The sequence below is a fragment of the Chelonia mydas genome, chromosome 20 (genome assembly GCF_015237465.2).
Source record: "Chelonia mydas isolate rCheMyd1 chromosome 20, rCheMyd1.pri.v2, whole genome shotgun sequence".
Lineage (NCBI taxonomy): Eukaryota > Metazoa > Chordata > Testudines > Cheloniidae > Chelonia > Chelonia mydas.
In genome coordinates, this window is record NC_051260.2 from 3422332 (window position 1) to 3443723 (window position 21392).

General features: G+C 53.4%; 1 protein-coding gene across 20 annotated transcripts in view; it reads right to left on the bottom strand.

The window, feature by feature from the left end:
* Positions 1-21392, bottom strand: part of R3HDM2 (R3H domain containing 2) — a 106567-nt gene that overhangs the window by 22791 nt on the left and 62384 nt on the right. For 15 of the 20 annotated variants that reach the window (XM_043532738.1, XM_043532743.1, XM_037883790.2 and 12 more), the window contains 10 exons: positions 16957-16998; positions 15212-15298; positions 13586-13712; positions 11326-11404; positions 10485-10544; positions 8603-8743; positions 8079-8187; positions 5531-5626; positions 2839-2870; positions 2685-2738 (listed from right to left, as the gene is read on the bottom strand). In XM_043532738.1, coding sequence (XP_043388673.1) covers positions 2685-2738; positions 2839-2870; positions 5531-5626; positions 8079-8187; positions 8603-8743; positions 10485-10544; positions 11326-11404; positions 13586-13712; positions 15212-15298; positions 16957-16998 — 827 coding nt within the window. The remainder of the gene's footprint in view (positions 1-2684; positions 2739-2838; positions 2871-5530; positions 5627-8078; positions 8188-8602; positions 8744-10484; positions 10545-11325; positions 11405-13585; positions 13713-15211; positions 15299-16956; positions 16999-21392) is intronic. The other 5 variants (XM_043532741.1, XM_043532740.1, XM_043532746.1 and 2 more) reach the window with 2 other exon arrangements.

Genomic DNA, 21392 nt, shown 5'->3' on the forward strand with positions numbered 1-21392 from the left:
AAGGGGACGTCTACACTGCAGCTGGGGGTGAGCCTCCCCGCCCGGGCAGACGGACTCCTGCTGGCGCACTGAAAAGAGCTGGGTGGATGTGGCACTGGTGGAGGCTCAGGCTGGCCACCCAAGTTCAAGCCCACGCTGCTCCCTGGGTCTGAGCTCGGGTGGCCAGCCCGAGCCTCTGCTGGTGCTGTTCCGTCCACACCGCTACTTGTAGCGTGCTCCCAGCTGACAGGGGATGGGGCCAGATTCCCCCCAGGGTGGGGGCTGGATGTTAGGAGGGTGCCATGGCAGAGGAAGCCCATTAAACGGTGGCAGGTGTAACTTAGTGCAGCATGAGTGGCTTGCTCTGCCCAGTGCCAGGCGTGCTGGTGGGCTTCGGCGGAACCAATGCCCAGCCCTCCCGCCCCCACAGGAAGGGTCACCGTGAACGTGTGGGGCAGCAGAACCAGAAACAATCCCTGGGGAATTGTCACAAACGCCATCCAGCCGGAGAGAGAGGCTTTGGGGGCTTGCCCCGACGCACAATCAGAGCTGAACTAATGGGCATCAACCTTGGCCTCTGGGCTGGGAGCCCGGACCCAAGATGCAAAGAGGGAGAGTTGTGCAAAACCTGGAGGGCATGAATGGGTGCCATGAGGCCATGCCGCAGGAGGGGCGGGGCTTTCGTTTTGTGACCCGTTAGAACATTGGCTCCAGCTGATCGGGACACCCCCCCCCCGAGCTGCAGCTGCTCCCCACGCTGGTGTTTTGGCAATGCAGGCTCCAGAGCAGAGCCCGCCTCCTCTTCCCCGCTCCCAGCCGTGGGGCGATAATATATATTGCACACGACCCACTGGTCCGAGTGGGAGCTCGACGTCTACCGCAGAGAGGGCGGACTGGTGAAGCCGCAGCACCTTGGAGGACAGTGGGGGCAAATAACCAGCTAAGCAAAGCAGACGTAGCTTCTGGAAACCACACCCGGTGCCCTCCGCGGCCCTCGCCTGGCCGACAGCCGGGGAACTGGAGTGTTGCTTTGCTTCTAACGGCTGAGTATCGTGCTGGTGGGAGGCAGAACTGTCCCATTACAGCAAGGGCCGGGGTCGGACGCGCGTCCAACACCCCCACTCTCCTATCGGCATCCCTCACATCCCATTCGGGACAGGGGAACCCTTTCGGAGCTACGGAGGAGGGAGTTGAGTCTCCATTCAATCCTCTGTCGCAATGCCCCACCCCCGGCCGATTCCTTTGGCCGGCTGAGAACACCTGCCAGCCATCCCAGACCTGCCCCCGATGACCTCCAGGTGGATAGGTCCCACATTCTCCCTTGCTAACACCCTGAGCAATTCCGCAGCGCCCACATCCAAACCCTGCCACACAGCAAGTGCTGGTCAGTGCCGTCTCAAGCCGCGCCCTGAGCTAGTCTCACTACAGTTGCGCTCCAAGGGCGTTCGTTAGCGCCGAGCTCTTCGCAGCGAACCTTGCTCTTTACCAGCCCGAAGAGAACGTCCTGTAACGGCCGCGGGGCTCGCTGGAACCTTGCACATTAAGGAGCAGGGGGACTTGCCGCTGCCCTGCTGCTCCAGCCCCGCCCCCTCCCCGAATGCCACTGCCCTGGTGGTGGTGCCGGAAAGCCGAGATTACAGGAAACACAACGTGGGAGGGATAAAGATTAATCCCAAGCAGCTGTTCGGCTTCTCGCCATTGGCTTTTTTGAGCCTGCTGCAAGCGCAGCAGCCCGAGATGCCACCACGGCGCCGCATGACGGGTGGGCTCGGCTTCTGTGCCCAAGGGGCCCTGAGGTCTGGTGGAGGGGAGTGAGCGAGACAGAGCCGGGCACTGAACCGCCAAGCGCCGGGTCAGTCCAGCTCCCCGCAGACAAGGGCCATGGCCTGCGGGACTGAGGACATAGGCCCCAAAGCCCATAGGCCCTTCTGAAACTTTGTACCCCCGTCTCTGAAAAGCCCCCGCCGCAAGCAGGACTCACACCTGCAGCCTCCCAGGGACAGGGAGGGGGTGCGAATGGGCCATGCAGGCTCAGCTGTTGCCTAGAGGCCCCCTCCTGCCACCCTCCGGCTGCTGGGGGAAACGTAGCTCTGTGTTTGCCTAGGCCAGCAGCTCCCGAATGTTCCTGGTTCACTTACCACCTTCAAAAACGGGGAACGGTGCACCAAGCACCCACAGCCCTGGCCTAGCCTGTCTGCTCTGCAGGTGCAGAGAGCCCTTAGGGCTCTTAATCTGGCCCCTTTCATCAGACGGAACCGTCCGTCCGTTGAAAGAAATCAACCGAAAATGGGGCTGAAGTGGATTCCCTGGGCTCCCTGCAGCAACGCCTGGGGAACGTGTACCGCCAGGGCTCAGCCGTCCAACCACCCCCACGAGGACGAAACACGGAGACATGTGTGATGAGATGCGACTTTGATCACTGTTTAGACAGCTGGGGTTTATCACCCTGAGAACGCAGGTGGGGCCGCGTGGCTCCTGAAGTGTTATGATCCTGTGAGCCTTTCGCCTCCCCTCCTTCCCCCATGACCCTTCAGCCCTCGTTTGGAATGAATCAGCAAATACGACTCCGCAGCCATTTAGTTTGGGAGACAAAAAAAAACCAACGGATGTTGCAAAAGATACGACTCAAAGGACTCCACAAGCAGCCATGCATGGGGCGAGCTCACTCTGCGGAACAACGTATGCAAGAAACCACACAGAGGTACCTAAAAATCTGCCTCCTTTTGTGAGAGCTAGAAGAAAAGCCTTCCTTGGAGAGTCTGTTGGTTAACATCAGAGAAGAGCATGGTTACAGGGTTACCGTGGCCTCCCCTGAGAAAGCGACAGGTGTGGCCGTGAAGCATGCTGCATGGTACTAACCTGCTGTCGTTCAGATATCCGTTCTGACCGGTCTAGTGGCAGGGTGGAGACGAGGAGCGGGAAAGAAAAGGGGAAATAACTGATAAGGCAGTAGTCTTGGCACATTGCAAACAAAGGGGCGTCTGAACGCGGAGTGGGCTAGACGGGGCTGGGCTCGGGACGGGACTGCCCTTATTCCAGGCCCATCACCGGAGCATCAGGTACCTTTTCCAGCTCCTTCCTCCCCACGATGTCCCAGCACTTCACAGATCTTAGCCCATAACTCTCCCCAGTGCTAGAGCGTGCTGGTCTATAAAGTAGCTCACGCGGCATGGAGAGAAGAAGGGACTTGCTCACCGTCACACACGGAAGAGAACCCAGGAGTCCTGATGACTTCCTGGCCCCGCTCCAACCACTAGGCAATGCAGCAGTGCTTTCACAGTTCCCACATTCCCTAGCACATCAGTGGCTCGCACCCGGCAGTGTTGCCGGAGTTCAGCACGTGGCTCCCAACAAGGCACGATGAACATTGTGTGCTCAGTCACTCGGTTTCCTACACTCCGCTCAGACGCAGCCCCACCTGCCAGAGGCTACACGGTTGTCTCCCCCGGGCCACCGGCCAGTAGCACTGACTAGCTCCCGGGGCGCTGTATCCGGACTCTCCCCTTGGCCGGAAGCATGGCAGCTCCTGGCAGGGCTTGGAGCAGGGGTCTTTTCAGTGTTCCGGGACCCCTCGGAGAGAGTGGGGGGCGTGGCAGGTAAAGCCAGGAGGTTTTCGCTGCTGCGTGTAGCTGGTGAGCAGGCAGGCTATTAACCAGCCGAGATGCAGATTAGCATTTGGAACGGTCACTAAATCCAACCCCTCCCGTTTGTCCTGGCACAAGAATCCTGCCCAGAGCAGGCTGCTAACAGGAACGGCTCAGCACGGCCTCTATCACACCACTGACCCCGCTCTCACCCCACTTCCATCCCGTAACCTCCCCCAGGGGTCCGGATTGCTACCTCCACCAGCTGCCTCCAGGGAGCAAATTCCTTGAGCAGCTTCCACTTCAGCTGGCCACTTAGCAAAAGGAAGAAATACACCCGCTAACACTCTGGAAGGCGCAGACACACGGGTGTGGTCAGTATTCCCTCATGTGCTAGCTCAGCATGGCTAAATTAGAAACGGGGGGCAGGAAATTTTTGGGTACCCAATTGGAGCCGACTGAAAAGGGCTGGATTCCCAGAGGGAGGGTGCTCTACCCTTCCTGAAAAGCAAGTGTCTCAAGTGGGGCCCCTGGAATCACCAGCAGCTTTCAAAAAATCTTGGTGCCCTGCCCCATGACACTGCAGCTCGTATTCATGTTATTATGATATGGTTATAACATAATTATGATGCATTTCATGCAAGACAAGTCCTGTGAGGTGTCACTGGAAAAGTTATGGTTTGTGGAATATGATCATTTTTGTCTCTGAAGTTATGGATATTGACTATGAATCAGTACTTCAAACGTAGTTACACCTGGGTAACGCCCACTCGGCAATGGGCTATTAAGAAGAACAACAGGCCTCAGGAAAAGCTTATCTCCCACCTGGTGAGCCTTCCTGAGAACACTCCAAACAGCCTGTGAGTAATGGCTGCCACGACCCTACAAGGACATGTGACCAGACCACATGATGCTGGACTCCATGTTGGGATGTCAATATTTTCCCACAGACTAGTCTGGGAACCAAGCTTCGAAACAATGGGTTCCTGCCATATGCAAAAGCTATATAAAGCGGGGAGTGACACCATCTGGGATTCTTCACTCCCCACACAAGACAACTCCTAGAAACACCTGAGGAACAAGGACTGAACTGGGGGAAGTGCTGGACCCAGGTTAAAGAGATTTCTAGCCTGTGAATGAATCACTTGAATCCAAACTGTAAAGCAAGTGCAGTTTGGCCCTTAAAGATCTGCAGCCTGCTGGTATCATCTCTTAGGGTGAGAATCTGCTAATTCATATCCAATCTCTTTAGTATATTAAGCTTAGTTTGTGTTTTTAATTTGCTAGGTAATCTACTTTGATCTGTTTGCTAGTCCTTATAATCACTTAAAATCTATCTTTTGTAGTTAATAAACTTGTTTTTGTTTTAATCTAAACTAATGAGCTTTGACTGGAGTGCTTGGGGAAAATCTCTGCGTAGTTACTACAAGTGTTCATTGCTCTCTTCACGTTGAGGGAGAGGCAGATGGGGTATTAAACCCGTACACTGGCCAGATTTGACCAGGGCAGGACGGTACTGCTCTGGGGTCCCAAGCTCGGAAGCTGGTGGTTAGAAAGCCTGTGTGTAACGGTATCTGGGTGTGTCCCTACCTGTGTGAATGCTGGTGAAAGTGCAGGCTGGCGGGCTTTGCAGCTTGTCACCGCAGTATAATGTGAGAAGGAGCCCAGGCTGGTGGGTCAGGGGGCTCAGTGGTACCCCAGTTCCAGATGGCGCCCCGGGGAGAACCTGTCACACTCCCGTTTCTAACCCAGTGACACTGATCCAGCGCTCAAGAACGACAGGTCAGTGAAATGGCAAACCCACTGCCGGATCCAACCCCCTGAGCCCATACATCTATTCACATGCCAAAATTATAACAAGTGCGGAGTGGGACAGAGGGGCAGCTGGCTAGGGAGTGGAGGGGCTCCAAAGAAAAAGCACCTTGAGAACCAAGAAGGGGGGAAGCTCTGCTAGCAGCCAGCCTTACCTCTCGTGCAAATATCCGCTCTCTGACCCTCTGATACTCCTCTTCTCTCTCTTCTATTGATTTGCTCCTCCTCCCATCCTGCAATGGGATCCTGATCTAAAGTGACAAGCAGAATTCGGCTGGTTAAACGCTGGCTCCATGCACCCTGAGTGTAGCAGCAGGGGAAGGCCATGTGGCACACTGATCACAATGCGGCGCCCGGGGTCTGCACGGTGCTCTGATAACCGGGCAAGGGCTCTGCCCCAAACGACTGCTGCTGGCAGGAAACGCTCGGGGGTCTTAATTGGCACGTGTCCCAGCTCTGCTTTGGATCAGCTGACTGGAGAGAGGTCACAGCTGCAGATGCCATTTGTGGCTGGAATGCGCACACCTCCGTTTCTAAGGGAACGTCCACGCAGCTGCTGGGAGGTGTAAAATCTCCAGCTCAGCAACACAGACACGTGCGAGCTCTGATCAAGCTAGTGTGCTAAAAATAGCAGGCCCTCTGCAACGGCCCCAACCACGCATCTAGGATCTCAGACAGGGTTACGCTCGGGTGGCTAGTCCATCCTGCTATTTTTAGAGATCTTGCCGGATGAAAACTAGGGCGTGTATGTCTACTGGAGCCGGAAATTACACCTCCCAAGGGCAGTGCAGACGTACCCCAGTGCTAATGGTGGCTGGTGCCATTAATTCCTTCCTGCTTCGAAACAGAGCCCCACGGCAAGGTAGAGCAAGGTTGCAAAATTCAAAGTGTAACAGCTCCTCCCCCTTCCTGCACACACTGTTGCTTGGACTCAAAGATCTAGGCCTCATGAGAAGCATGGTAGCCAGGCGGGATCTAATGGTTTATATGATAAGAAGATGGGGGATTGCACTCACATGCAACAGCAGTTCTCTGTCCCAAGGAGCTAACAATCTAAAACAAGCATCCAAGCAAGGGATGAGAACATGCCAAGGGCGCTCCTGGGAGGAGAAGGGCTATCGCAGAGAGGACCATGAGACAGCTCGTTATGAAGGATACCTGCTTCTCGCCAAGTTTTATTTCTTCCAGTCTGTAGCCGGCATCCCAAGTGCAGGCGGGAAGGAGGTGAGCAAGGGGAGGGTGGGCAGCAAAAGCCAACTCTGAGCAGGGCTATGAAGCAGCAGAAGGGGCCTGCCTGGCATGAGGGCTCAGGCTCCGAGAAGCCACCAGTGTGGAGATGGAGCCGAGGGGTCCCTGAGCACGGAGGCTGCACCACTCCTCTGAGTGAAGGCTCCCTGCTGATTTCATTAGCCCCTGAGATGCTGCTTACTTGTCTGGCAGCCCTGGTGGGGTTGGGGGTGACTTTGCAATGGCTCAAGCTCACTGTTTGTCCAGGGGAATTCGTCGCTACTGAATGGCCTTTGGGGGACCTCTACCACCCTGGGAGCCAAGCCTGCCTGGCAACATGGTGAGGATTCCAGGGGAAAACCCCGGGGCGAGGGAAAGCCAGCTCCCTGCCCCCATCATGTAGGTAAACGCTCGTGGCTCCACTTGGTTCTGGCCTTTGGATCTGGCCTGCCCAGGGGAAAGCGGACCCCGCGTGTGATCCGCTGCCCTAGGGGAAGGGGAAGGCCTGGTCTATAATGAACCCATGCAGCAGCAATGGCTGCATGGCTGAAGAGCAGGGGCAAAAGCTGGGTCTTTCCCAAGACAGGGACCCACCATGGGGCAAAAAGCAGGAAGCACAGAGCAGATCGCTACACGAAGAGGGGAAATCTTTGCAGAGATGCTCTTGCCTCCACCTCACAGCTCAGGGGCTAGGAGTGCAGCTGATAAAACAGAGAGCTGACCAACAGTAGTGTAAAAAATACAAGAGCCCACACTGCCAGCCTTCGGGACCCTGGTGGGCATCCGACAGTGCCCTGTGGACTGCTGGGATTCTGTGGCCCAGCCCCCTTGCTGCAGAGCCAGGCTCCAGAATCTCAGTTTTGATTTAAAAAGAACCACGCTTCAGCTCTTTGGTTTGCAAAGAAAAGCCTGAAACCGTGAATGCAGTTCTGCCTGCCTGAGTCTGGGGAGAGCCTGAAACAGCAGCCCTGAGGAGGTGCAAACTGCCCCTGAAACAGCAGCTCTGAGGAGGTGCAAACTGCCCCTGAAACAGCAGCTCTGAGGCGGGGCGAACGGCCCCACTCATGGCATCTTAACTCTGAAAGCTCAAGAGGACAATTCCCTGGCGAGGCTGTTAACCAGTCCACTGCTGATCATTTCAGCAAAGGCTTTTTTTTTTTTTTAAATTCAGCCAAAACTGCTGGCGGGTTGAGGTCCAGTCTGTGGCAGAGTGCCTGGGGATTTGCCTTCCACCGCCTATGCCCCAGCTGCTGGAAGAGCCGGTGGAGGCCTCTGGGGCAGTTCCCGGGAGTAGCTGTGGAAGGTGACAGCACGGACCCAGGAGGGATTTAAAGCTGCTCCCAAGCAAGCAGGAACGTCCCCAAACTCACTGATCAAAACCCCGGTGGGTCCCATTCCTGGATGACCAAGACGCCAAGAACAGAGAGCAAAGCTCGGCTTTCGGGAAGGACCTGGCTACCTCTCACCCAAACCCACCTGATTATCGTCCCGGTCCATGCTGGCGTCGTCTCGCTTTAGGATGAACCTCTGTGGAAAGTCCACGTTCTTCTCGTCTTTGATGTGCTCGGAGAACCTTTGCTCGGGGCTGCGGGGAGGAAAGACGTCATCACGAGGGGTAGGCAAAGGTGAACAGGAACTTTCCCTGTGTTACTCTGCTGCCAGGCAGGCCGGGCGTGCGAGGCAGAGGAGGTCGGGGCAGAGGTTCGAGGCTGCAAGCCACTGGGCGACTCAAGCTGCCGTCAGATCGCCCGGCCTGGTGCAGGCAGGCTGGGGAGTCAGTGCATTCAAGGAAAGAGAAAGCTGCCACCCATGTCTGCACTTGGATTTGGGAGGGTAGGTCTCTAGGCTTCCCTCCTCCTTCATTCCCTCCTCCCCACACCCACACCCCTTTAAGGCCTGTTGGGATGAGGCTGTGAAATATCCCAGGAGTGCTTTGGGGACGGGGAAGGGAAGGGGTTGCTTGGGAGGGGTTTCCCAGCCCTCCCCAGGGCTCTCCTTACATCCTGGTGTTACTGGTCTTGTTGATAATGACGGCTTTCCCAGTTTGGTCAACGTTATGGTCCATGCCGAAGTAGGCAGCTACCCTGTGCAGGAGCATCCTGTGATATGAGGTCATCTGAGGGAACTTCTTGACCTGACTGCTGAGAACAGAGGCGTATTCAGACGGCGTTAAACAGATCAGATTAACCTGGCGCAAACAGGGCTCAGCCCAGAAGGATCAGGGGCCTGATTCAACAAAGCATTTTAACACGTGCTTGGGTCTCGGCGACTCCATGCGCCAAAGCCGGGGTGGGATGGCTCACGGGCTTAACGCTGCTGAGCCGGGACCCAGGGAAGAAAGACCAGCTATGAGCCCCGGCCCCGATTCTCCAAGACGCCGCTTAACTTTAATCCCGTGCTTTGCGGCTTCGCTGGATTGGGGCCTCAGGTCAGAAGCTGGTTCCAATGGGAGCTGGGTCAAGCATGGAGTTCTTTCACCCCGATCTCCTGTGTAAAGCCATTTGAGAGCTCCCAATGACAGCTCCCGACCATACCCACAGGCTGTGTGAAGGGTGGGAGCGCCCCTGGAGGGACGGGTGCTCTCAAGGGCTCTGGGCAGGAACGAGAGGGGAGTAGGACAGGTCGAAAAGCACTTTGTGTTTTGAGCTGCTGCAGAGCAAGAGGAAAACCCTTCGAAAATCCCTGTTATTTCAAATCTCAAGCCCCTTGTTTAGAGGGGGCCCTGCCAAAACAGGAGCATCTTTAAAATGCATCCTTCAAACAAACAAAGCAGAAAGGGTCACTTTTGGACACATCCAGGGCTGGGCAGTGAGCTCTCGCTCTGACCTCCAGATGTGGGGGGGCACTAGCACCAGACACCTGCCCCTGCCACTTTGCCCCAGCTCTGCCCTGCAAGGAGCACCTCTGGGGGAGAGAGGGGAATGGGTCTGCCTTGCCCCCAGGCTTCTCTGCTCATAAGCTCCTGCCAACAGCTGAGCCAGCCTTTGTGACATGGGCCCTGGGAACCAGCCTGGGACCCAAACTCATTTCACACGGTTGGCGCTTTCAGTCACTACGACCTGGTCTGGATTCGAACAGCAGCTAGACAGCGAAAGGCTCTAGTCTTCCCAGGCCCAGGAACGAGCCAGTCTCCCAATTCCCTGCTCTGCCACAGAGTTCCTGTGTGACCCTGGGCAAGTCACTAACCCCAACCCACCCATCGTCCAGCCAAACCTCTGACCTGGGTTTTCCAGGTGTTTCAAGCCCAGGCGAGCTTACACGGCTAGGAGGGTGGGTTAGAGTTTGAGTCTACTTTAACTCGGGCTGGAACCCGCCCATGTTGCAGTGAGGACACTGGCTAAGTCTCTCAAGTGTGGATAGTCCTCCAGTGCCCCCAGGGAGCCTCCCCCAAAGGACAGACAAGTTACCCTGGAATTGACACAAGTGACTGGGAAAGAATCCTAGAGCATCTCAGCACAAAGACCCATTGGCCATGCCCCAAGCCACACCCAAGCAAATGCAGAACCAATAAGGACCCAGCAATGCGGAGAGGGCTTTGCTGTGGGGAGGCTGGCACGCAGGCGAGGCTGACCAGGGGGCCAGACACCCAGGTTAACTGTGCAGTGAAGACACATCCTGAAGTCTATCTGTGAAACAGGGGAACAGCTCTGCCCTGCAGCCCAGGGCTGTGGGAGGATAAACAGACACATTCAATATTGTCCAGTGCTCAGATCGGTGGCAATGGGAACCGTAGAGCATGGCAGATGGAGCAGGCTGTTTTCAAACGGCTCTCTTAGCAGATATGCATGAGCCTTGTTCTCTTCCCCCGTCAGAGTGAGAGCGCCTCCTACTTCCCAAGCCACCAGCCAGCTTCTCTTCATGCAAACTCTGCTGGCCACTTACTTGTTATCGCTAATAAATTCCAGAATCTCCTGTTCTAACTTTAGCAGCATCATTCGATCCCTGTCCAGAAAAAGTGGGGAGGAGAAGAATGAATAAATAAATAAATCACGTTTCGAAGAGGAGAGAAGAATGCAGCTCACTTCCATAATTGCAGATGAACACCCCTCTACCTCTGAGAAACAGAAAGTGCCTGGCATTAGCAAAGCTCCAGGCTGTTAAACATACAGGCTTCGCCCTCCCTCCGCTGCAGAGTATAAAAAAAATACATAATCAATGATGAGTCAAGTTTTTCCGTTCAAGGCGATCCATTGCTGTATGACGACTGTGTTTCTGGGATCCTTGCGCCGGTGGTGGCCATATGGATAGAAACACAAGCTTGTTATTTTTATGCCTAACCAGTGCTTGGCATTCAGTTTGATATTATTTATTACTGATATTGTGGCAGGCACTCTCCAGACAGGTCTTTGATAGCTATTCAGAGGAAGGATTTTAGAGCAATTAAGGCTCCCTTCCTGCCTGTATTCAAACCAATTATTTTCCCTCCCTCGGTTTGAATCCATAATGCACAAGCATGTCTGTTTCACTAGCCTGCAATAATGAAATTACTGCTCCTCCTGCCTGGGTTTATCTGGGCCAAGTCCCCCTGAACTCCAAGATGTGAAACCCATCACCAAGGGGGTTTGCGATTTCTGACAGCCCCCTTCTGCCCCCCCCCCCCCACACACATTTTGTCTGCAGTCATGCAAGCCCTTCCCTTAATCCCTGGAGTGTGGAGCACCGGTTAACAGCATCTTCCTCCCTCCGCTCAATCAACTGGTGGTTTTGCCATCTTGCGACCTACCTTGGATTTTTTTTCAGTGTATTTACTAAAAATTCATGCAAATCTATTCCAGTGGAGTCTGTGTATTCTTGGCTGGAATCTGAAACAACAACAACAGAACAGATTAAAAGAAGCGTCCTGTCTTTTTGTTCAGAGTGTATTCAGAGCCTAGCGCTATGGGTCCTGATCCAGGACTGGGGCTTCTAAATGCTACGGAAACACAATTATCCATCACACAGGCAGCACAAAGGGAAAGTGACGGGATTCCTAGAGCCACTCTCTAGGGCTCAAAGTCACTGCCAGCATGAGTGCGTACGAAGCAATGGAGCTGACTCTGCTTAGAGCTAGAGAAATTAGCCCTAGATTAGCAGTTTAAAGATTCTTACTACTAGCCATGGTCACAGAGTGTGGGGGAGTCAGGGCCCTGCACCCCCCACTTTCTGAGATTCACCATGACTCTCAGCCAGCCAGTAAAACAGAAGGTTTATTAGACGACAGGAACCAAGTCCAAAACAGAGCTTGTAGCTACAGAAAACAGGACGTCTCAGTCAGGTCCATCTTGGGGGGTAGGGAGCCCAGACCCCAAGTTCTGGGCCTCCCCCAAGTCTCCCCAGCCAGCTCCAAACTGAAACCTCCTCCAGCCCCTCCTCTGGCCTTTGTCACTTTCTTGGGCAAGGAGGCCACCTGATCTCTTTGTTCTCCAACACCTTCAGCTCTCACCTTGCAGGGGGGAAGGGCCCAGACCATCAATTGCCAGGAGACAGGGTGTCGGCCATTCTCTGTGCAGACACCATCACCCCTGCCCTCTAGGGTTCTGCAACAATCATACGCCTTTATCCCACCACCTAGATACTTAAGAAATGCATAGGGGAAACTGAGGCACCCACACAGTATTCAGAGGAAACACTAAGAACATTCCCACTTTGTCACAGCCATTCAAAAGGAAGGGAGACTGCTCTTGTGATTGTGGCGCTTGACAGGGACCCAGAATACCTGGGTTCACTTCCTGGATCTGCCACACACTCCTTCCATGATCGCGAGCAAGTCAGAGAATTGCTCTGTTCCTCAGTTTCCCTAGCTGTAACATGGAGGGAGTGATAGTTCCTTAAACCCCCAGGGGCAGAAGGAAGATTAAAACATGAATACACATCAGATGATCTGGTCACCAGGGCCCTATAAGAACCCACAAAGATCCAGAATAAAACAGTTTGCGAAGCATTGCAAACAACAATTAGAGAAGTGAACGTTTTCATTTTAAAAATCTATTTAACATTCAGAGAAGTAAAAATCTTCACGCAAAAGTTAAGGAGGCTGAAAAGAAATCTGCAAGAGCCCGATGTTCTCAGTGCCTCCCCCCCACTACACTGTTAAACAGGTCACCCCCCCCCCCCCCCCCGGCAGTGCTAGTGGGATGCCCTCTAGTGGCCAAAAGTGAACGCTTAGACGCCTTCCATGTGAATTACTTTTGTATCCTAAAAAGAAAAGGAGTACTTGTGGCACCTTAGAGACTAATCAATTTATTTGAGCATAAGCTTTCGTGAGCTACAGCTCTCTAAGGTGCCACAAGTACTCCTTTTCTTTTTGCAAATACAGACTAACATGGCTGTTACTCTGAAACCTTTTGTATCCTAGACCTCAGAGGTCTCTTCACCGTGAATATCCTTCTTTAAGTGGTAGCAGAAAAGCTGTATGGGACATTCCACCTGCCCCAGCACAGTGGAGCTGGCAGAAGAGTGACTCTTAGCGGCAGGATTTCAGGTATGATTCGCATTCTGGATGCAAATTTTAAACTTTGCTCTTTCAACCACTTTTATGTTCCGAAATTTTTAAACAGGGATTCGTATAAAGCCTCTGCGTTGGACGTCTCCCAAACCCCTATACAGCCCCGTCTCTATTGGTGAGTTTCACAAAGAGAAACTGAAAGCAGGAACTTCTCCGGGGTGGTGGGGTGGGGTTGTTTGTAGCTGTATCATTCAAAAACATCCAGATCTCCAAGACCATAAAAGGAAGCCACATGTCAGAGTAATAGAAATGTTGTCTGGACGGGACCTTGAGGGGTCAGCTAGTCCAGCCCTCCATGCTGAAGCAGGATTTACTACACCTACACCATCCAGCACTGGGGTGTTCGGTAGAGCACATTCCAGGTCACAGGAATACTCCCCCTGCAACAAAACTCCAAAGGACCGTGCCAACGGAGATCTGCCTCCCTGCACTAATGGCTGAGTCCCGGCTGTCAGAACCCAGGAAGCAAACTCCTGCAGCCCCACGCCAGTGCACTGACCTCTAGAGAGCATTTTCCTTGGTGCCTTCTCCTTATTCTTGTCTTTTTCCTCTTTCTCGGGCCCATCTTTTGTAGACTTCTCCTCTTCCTTGTCCGAGGGGCAGCTGACATGCAACTGAATAATGTCCTAGAAATAAGCAAAACAGCCCTTTGTTGAGCTCAACACCCCAAACGTGTCCTTGTGGCTCTTCGGATTCCACGCACAGCAGCTGGCGTGAGCAGCATCAGGGACCATGCACTTGATAGCTAAGTCACAGAATCACAGGACTGGAGGGGACCTCGATGGTCATCTAGTCCCGTCCCCTGGACTCATGGCAGGACTAAATATTACCTAGACCATCCCTGACAGGGGTTTGTCCAACCTGCTCTAAAAATCTCCAATGACGGAGATTCCACAACCTCCCTGGGCAATTTATTCCAGGGTTTAACCACCCGGACAGTCAGGCAGTTTTTCATAATGTCCAACCTAAACCTCCCTTCCTGCAATTTAAGCCCATTGCTTCTTGCCCTATCCCCAGAGGTTATGGAAAACAATTCTTCTCCCTCCTCCTTATAATGACCTTTTATGCACTTGAAAACTGTTACATCCCCTCTCAGTTTTCTCTTCTCCAGACTAAACAAACCCAGCTTTTTCAATCTTCCCTCCTAGGTCATGTTTTCTAGACCTTTCATCATTTTTGCTGCTCTCCTCTGGACTCTCTCCAATTTTTCCACGTCTTTCCTAAAATGTGGCACCCAGAACTGGACACAAGACTTCCACTGAGGCCTGATCAGCGCGGAGTAGAGTGGAAGAATTACTTGTCGTGTTTTGCTTATGACACTCCTGCTAATACATCCCAGAACATTTGCTCTTTTTGCAACAGTGTTACACTGTTCGCTCACATTTAGCTGTCCCCCAGATCCCTTTCTGCAGTACTCCTTCCTAGGCAGTCATTTCCCATTTTGTATGTGTGCAACTGATTGTTCCTTCCTAAGTGGAGTACTTTGCATTTGTCCTTATTGAATTTCATCCTATTTACCTCAGACCCTTTCTCCAGTTTGTCCAGATCATTCTGAATTTTAATCCTATCCTCCAAAGCACTTACAACCTCTCCCAGCTTGGTATCATCCACATCCGTGATAAGTGTACTGTCTAGGCCATTATCTAAATCATTGAAGAAGATATTGAACAGAACCAGACCCAGCACTGATCCCTGGGGGACCCCACTGGATATGCTGTGCTCGGATTCATGTTTGTTTGGGGAAGGCAGTTAAGTTGTTAATTACGATGCCTTTGTACACAAAGCAAATGGCTTGTCTCGACCAGCGAGCTAACGTGAGTAGAAATAGCAGGATAGTCCTGGTAGCAGGGGTAGCAGCAGTGAAAGCCCGGCGCCCTGGTTTCAGGTGGCTTTGAATTCGGCACGGCTCAGCTGTGCTTCTGCTGCCACTTCCCATGCTGCCGTGGCTACACTGCTATTTATACCAGCGAGTGCAAGAATGCGCAGACGAGCAAGGGGATCACACCCCTCGCTCGCACTGTGGATGGAACCTAGGAAACGGAGCCATTGCTGGAAGCAGTTCTCCCTTGGACCAGCGCGGAAAAGAAGCACTCACATTTTATGACCTGGCTAAATCTTGGCCTACCTGGGCTTCCAAGGGCCCATCCACAAAGGGGCCGGAGGATTCTTCACACACTGCCAGGCTCCTGACCAGCTTGAGCTTCGAATTAGACTGAAATACAAAGAACCACCACATGCATCTCACGCGCACTTTGACGTGCGACCAAGCCGCTCACTTCATCGGCGCCAATTAATCGGCTGCCGTCACAATGAGATGGCGGCTAAAATGCAAATTCTTGGAGCCGGCAGTAACACCGGCAAAAGCAGAGGTTTGTCGGTGTGAGGGCAACAAATTAATTCTTCTTTTCTAGAGAGCTTAATTGAGACTGACCCCACCATATTTGAGGAGAAAGGCTATTGTGCTAATCCACCGGACCACTTAGCCTCTGTTAGCATGAAATCTTGCCGTGCAGTTACACACCCTGCTCCTGCCTCTGCAAGCCCGCATACTCAATAACCTGCCAAATCTAAAACCCTCAATAAGGGGCAACCCTGAAACTGACTAAGTCTTTCGAAGCAGGAGGTGATGTTGCTGCTTCCCTTGGTTTTAATGGCTGCCATCCCGTTTCCACCACACCTGCCTGCTCGACAACTTCGGGTGCTTCAGGTTCAAAGTAACGCTTTTATAACGCTTCAGGACTCTCAGCCCAAAATGTGTCACCCAACCACCCGAGATCCGGGGGAGCTCCGGCTCTGGGCAGCAGGGCTGAGCATAGCATGTGCTCTCCCGCACCGTGGCAGGGGGGTCACTGGCATGCCAGCCTTCCTGGCTGCTGGATACATTCCCAGATTAAGGCCAGACGGGACCATTAGATTGTGCCGTCTGCCTGCCACACAGAGTACTAAGGAAGAAAGAGGTGCCATTGGGCAGATTATTCCAGCCCTGTTGCTCTGAGTCAGCCATCCTAAGGCCAGACGGGACCACCCTGATCATTTAGTGTGACTCTCTGTGTAACATGGGCCCTGGGACCTCCCTGAAATCACCCACTTGAACTACAGCATCTCTTCTAGAAAAACATTCAATCTTTATGGGAAAATCGCCAGTGACCGAGAATCTGCCACAGCCGTGTGGAAGTCATTCCAACGGTTCGTTACCCTCACTGCTAAAAACCGACGCCTTGTTTCCAGTCTGAATTTGTTTAGCTTCAAATTCCAGCCACTGGATTGTGTTAGGTCTCTGTCTGCTAAATAAAGGGAGCGGAGCAGGAAATAGATTAAAATCGTATGCGATCGGCCGGCTTGTGCCACAATATCCTCTGAAGAGGAGGGAAAAATAAGTGTAATTAGATGGCTGCGAAACATTATTTCCCACTTATATTTTTCACTTTTAGTTTAACTGGGTGAAAATTCACTCTTCCGCTGGGTCCATTGGTGGGTGAATGTCCTTAGTTGGGCAGAAAACAGATGCATCCAGGTAAACAGCCACCATGCAACTAATCGGACAAGCGAATTCCCTTCTGGAGTTTCACAGCCACGGGACGCTGTGGAGGGCACAGACCTAGCACAGTGGCTTGTCAGGGTCCCTGACTGCGCAGGCTATCAGTGTAATAAGAGAGAGCATAACAAGCCAGCGAGGTGTCCAAACGGCTGCGGCGCTTGGCTCGAGGAGATGATAGCTGGGGAGCTGGTTTAATGGCCGTTTCCAGAAGCACTAACTGGAGGATTGTGGAGTTCTGGGGTCAGTGTGGGGCTCAAACCCTCTTCCCCGAGTAGCTCAGCGCTCCTGCAGAGGGCCGGGGGGGGGAGGGGGGCGGGGGGAGTGTCTCCTACCTTGGCTCTTTTTCTGGCGTGTCCATGATTTGAAGTCCGCCTCTGTGGAGAGAGGAAAGAGAACGTGGGAGGTTTAATCTGAACCTACGCCATGCTGTATAAACCGGTTTGCTAGAGTGACACATCCCAGGGCCGCCCAAACCCCACCGCGTACACAGCACATTCCAGGCCAACCCTCTCTGGTGGCAGCAGGAGCAAGCGGATCCAACAGGAGGCAGCACAGATGGCCGCCCACAGCCGCCTGTCAGACCCAAAGAGGCAAACTTTGCAGACGAATCAGCAGACCCCAGTCCATCTAGCGCAGTACGCCCAACTCTGCCAGTGCACGGCACCTGGTGCTTCAGAGGAAGGTGGAGAACCCCCCCAGTAGCAGCTGTGGGATAATCTGCCCCCACTTCAGGTCTAATCCTGGTCTCCAGTAATTAGAGACTATTTTAAACCCTGAAGCACAAGGTTAATCTCCCTTCACAAACTTGTCACCATGAATTATAAAGCCAATCGAAGCCAGGCCAGCTCTTTGGGACCTGGGTAGGCCTGATCACCAGGCCTGTGACAAGGCCCCAGCCAAAGACTGAACAGGAGCACGAAATGAAAGGTCGTAAATCCAGCCCAATCCAGTGTTGCAGGATATGAAAGACACAAGGTGGGCGAAGTAATTTTTTTTATTGGACCAACACAGCTCATTCGCCAACAGACATTGGCCCAATAAAATATATTCCCTCTCCCACCTCGTCTTCCCAGTATAATAATGAAACGTTATTTACTCGCGATGGGGAGTAGGTATGCATATGTGATGGGGCCGGCTGGAGTGGAAACCATACCCTCTTTATAGTTCACCCTCAACAGATGTGAAGTCCGGCCACAGCGTGTGCAGAATCTGCTTTCCAGGCCTGGGAAAGCACTATGAAGAACTAGCCTTTCAGAACCTGCCACCTGCAGCAGCCCTCTTTGTGGTTTCAAGCCCTTGGAAGTAGACGCACACACAGAAGAGAGGTGCAAGAAGCGGATGTTAACATTTCCCCATCGTATGCACAACAAGTTCCCAGGAAGTACCCGGATTGATTTGTCATTGAAATGACGCAGGTCTGAGAAGCCAGCGAGAGGATTCCGGCCCCTACCTCGCTAAGCCAGGACAGTTAAATGGGGACATACCACCTAAGTCTGCCTGGGAAGGTTTCCTTTCTAGAGGAGCTTATCTCACAGTAACAACCTGAATCTCCGATAAAAGTCGACACCCCTCATTCTGCTTTGGCACCGTACTGCTTCTGTCCGATTCCAGCTTGAAGGAGAACAGCTGCAGCGCGATAAGAGGACTGCAGCCACTGGGACAGAGAGAGGTGGGGTCTAGCAAACGCTATCCAAACCACTCCCGGACTCAGATCACAGGCCATGAGAGAACTGCTACAGAACTTCTTGCGAGAAGATTCTCTGGAGAGGGATCACTTACTGCTGCTTCACTTCACCCACCACCTCTTCAGGGAAGCCAGGGAGCTCTCACTCCCTTTCTGACTTCCACAGCGAGGAGTCGAGTCTGGAGTCTCACGCAGACCGAAACTGTCTGGCCTCAGGAGAGGACCCTTCTGGTGTCGACTCTCCATGTGTGCTTTCTCGTGACACTCCTGTTCCACCCACCATTTAGCAGCCAGGGCTGTGGTTGGGATCAAAAGTCTGGCAATTTACCTCCTCGGGCTTTCGCCAGAGCACAGCACAGAGTCTGTCCTATAGAGAAAGATCCTGAGTCCAAAAGGTAACCATGAAAACCCTTCACATCATCCATGGAAATGTGCAAACGGTGACTCGGGAGCAGTTGCTGGGGAGGGACAAGCTGGGAAATCCAGGAGAAAGGGCTTTACCCTGGCCAGCCCAGCCTTCCAGAGCATCACACAGGGTAGCATGAAATGCAGAGCCCAGCAACGCTTTAGAACAAATGTCTTTAGGTGGTGCAAAGAACAAGACTTCAGGAGCTTGGACGCTGTTTCATCATTTTCTTGTACTCCCGTCTGTCTGCATCCATCTGTTGTCCGTCTTGTCTTACAGGTAGATTGTCAGCTCTTTGGGGCAGAGACTGGTTTTTTGCCCTTTGTTTGTACAGCGCCTGGCACAGTCGGGTCGTGGGCCATGCCTGGGGCTCCTAAGGACTCCGATACATGCAGTAAATCAGGTTGTCAGCATGGGGGGGCACACAGACCATGTCTGCAGTAGAGATTCACTTACCATGAGCCTTCTTACTGAAGGCATCAGAGAAGCAGGATGCCTATCATCATCTACGCTGGACAGATCCCTTTAAGACAAGTTTCAGCAGCGCCCGCTGTCACAAGCAGCCCCCTCTGCACTTCTCCAGCCGGATCATGGGGGGATGTCTCAGTGCTTTGCAAACCTGCAGGAAGCCTCGTGACCCCCCGGGAAGCAGTGAGGAAATATCACCACCTCCACTGCAGTCACTGGCCCACTGAGGGAAGGCTCAGAGCTCGACGGTCAGAGCGCCCTCAGTAGGAGCACGCACCCCTCTGCAAATCAGCCCTGCCCCGAGGTCACACCCTCACACACCTCTCCTTTTGCAGGCCTCGTTTCCAGACGGTGGTATTTTATTTGGCTGTCTTACTTTTCCTCCCTTTAAATCAGCTGCAGCCGTGGCTTCTCTTTACAGTACCCTCCTTCGATCTGAAGCAGCTGCAGCCCTCCCCACCATGGGCTTGCACAGCAGCTTGGCGATGAGGTCTCATAAAGAAGCCTACCATCTGCCTGGCGCTGGGTGCTCCCAAGTCGCGGGAGCTGGTGGAGCGTGCTCAGTTGTGATGGCTCCTGGAGGCAGAAACCTTCTCCGCTCGGCAAGTGCCATCTGACACGTGTACTGACGCATCCATCTCCATGCCAGAAGCCTTGCAGCGGAGCTCATGACCAGGCTCGCAGGGCCTGCTTATAAACAGCACCTCGTCGCAGCTTGGCAGGACCACGCAGCTCAGCCGGGCCGCTGGCCTTGAAGGGGAGCTGTGCTGAGTGAATGAAACCGCCAGGCGGAGTGGGGACTTTCCCTGAATGCACAACACAGCCGAATTCTTTTCAAAATGAGCTGGCTGGGAGCTGCGAGAAGAGACCCCGCTCTGCAAGGAGCTCTGTCCTCTCAGCCAAAGTCCAAGCCTAGAAAAGCTAACGAGTCATTTAACGAGCAAACGCAGGCTAAACCCAGAGGTGAAGGGAACGGCCAAAGGCAACGAGCGTCAGACGCTCAGCACCCTTTCCACAGATGGACCCCTAGAACTGGGGGGCCATCCTGCTGCTGATCCCGTCAGAGATGCCACAACCCCACTTAGCCACTGTTGCTAGCGAGGCCCAAGCTGTCTCTGCCTTGCTGGATAAGGGGAAGCTACAAGGGCACAGGGAGCAGAGGGGTGTGAGGGGGTACCTGAGGTTGGGACAGCGTTAGTGGAAGCAGTGGGGCAAGCGGAGGGCCAGGTGAGCTCTGAGCGGGGTCCGAAGATAGGCAAGGACTCAGCAGCGCCTGCTGCCGTAGCGATCAAGGGGAAATGAATCACAGCAGCGGGATGGCAATTGCTCCTGTCTCATTTGGAGCTGGACAAACCCCCTCCTACCCCATTCATCTTAAAGTGGCAGCGTCCTATGTCTGCACAGCGATGGCGCTTGTATGCCAGTTTCCATAGGCAATCTAGCGCCAGCCACTGGATTTCAAGCGCAGAATCGCACCGTGTATCATCCCAAACACGTTCCGATCACAGCAACTACCGTCCAGCAGCAAGGCCCATTTCCCCCCCTTCAGCCAAAGTACAATGGAAGCACCTTTTAAGTGGTACGTTACCACAAATCGCTGTGTTTTGCGCAGAGATGGCTGCAGCTTCAGCAAGATCCATTTAGGAATATTTCCAAACCTTCCCTTCCGTGCCAACCTCGCGAGCCTGTTCTGAGAAAGCTGGAGTCTGCACACTGGTGCCTTTCTCAACGTGCTTGACAAGCCAAGTCCACACTCGAGGCTAGCTGGTGCCAGTCGGTATCAGCATGGTCTATTTCTCAGGAGCGCCTAGAGACCACAACTGTGATCAGGCCCCATTGTGCTAGGCATTGTATGGGCACCCACGACCCGCCCCGAAGAGCTTACAGGCGAAACAGACATAACAGACAGGAGAAAGAGAGGCACAGAGAGGGGATGTGACTTGGTGGCTACTCCAGTGATTTCGCTGGAGCTCTGCTGATTTCCACAAGCTGAGTAGCTGACCCCCGACCTTAATTCCAAACTCACCCACTTCCTGCAAGAGGGCTGGCTTGTTAAAGAAAACCACAAGATGATTCAATTCAGCTCAAAATTTGGGTTCCTCCCTGAGGACCGCTCAGCCCACACACAATATCCTCACTGTCTCTCTACAGAACCACTCTCGCTTTCCTTATGTCCATCTGGGTAGGATACTGAACCACCCACCCCAGCG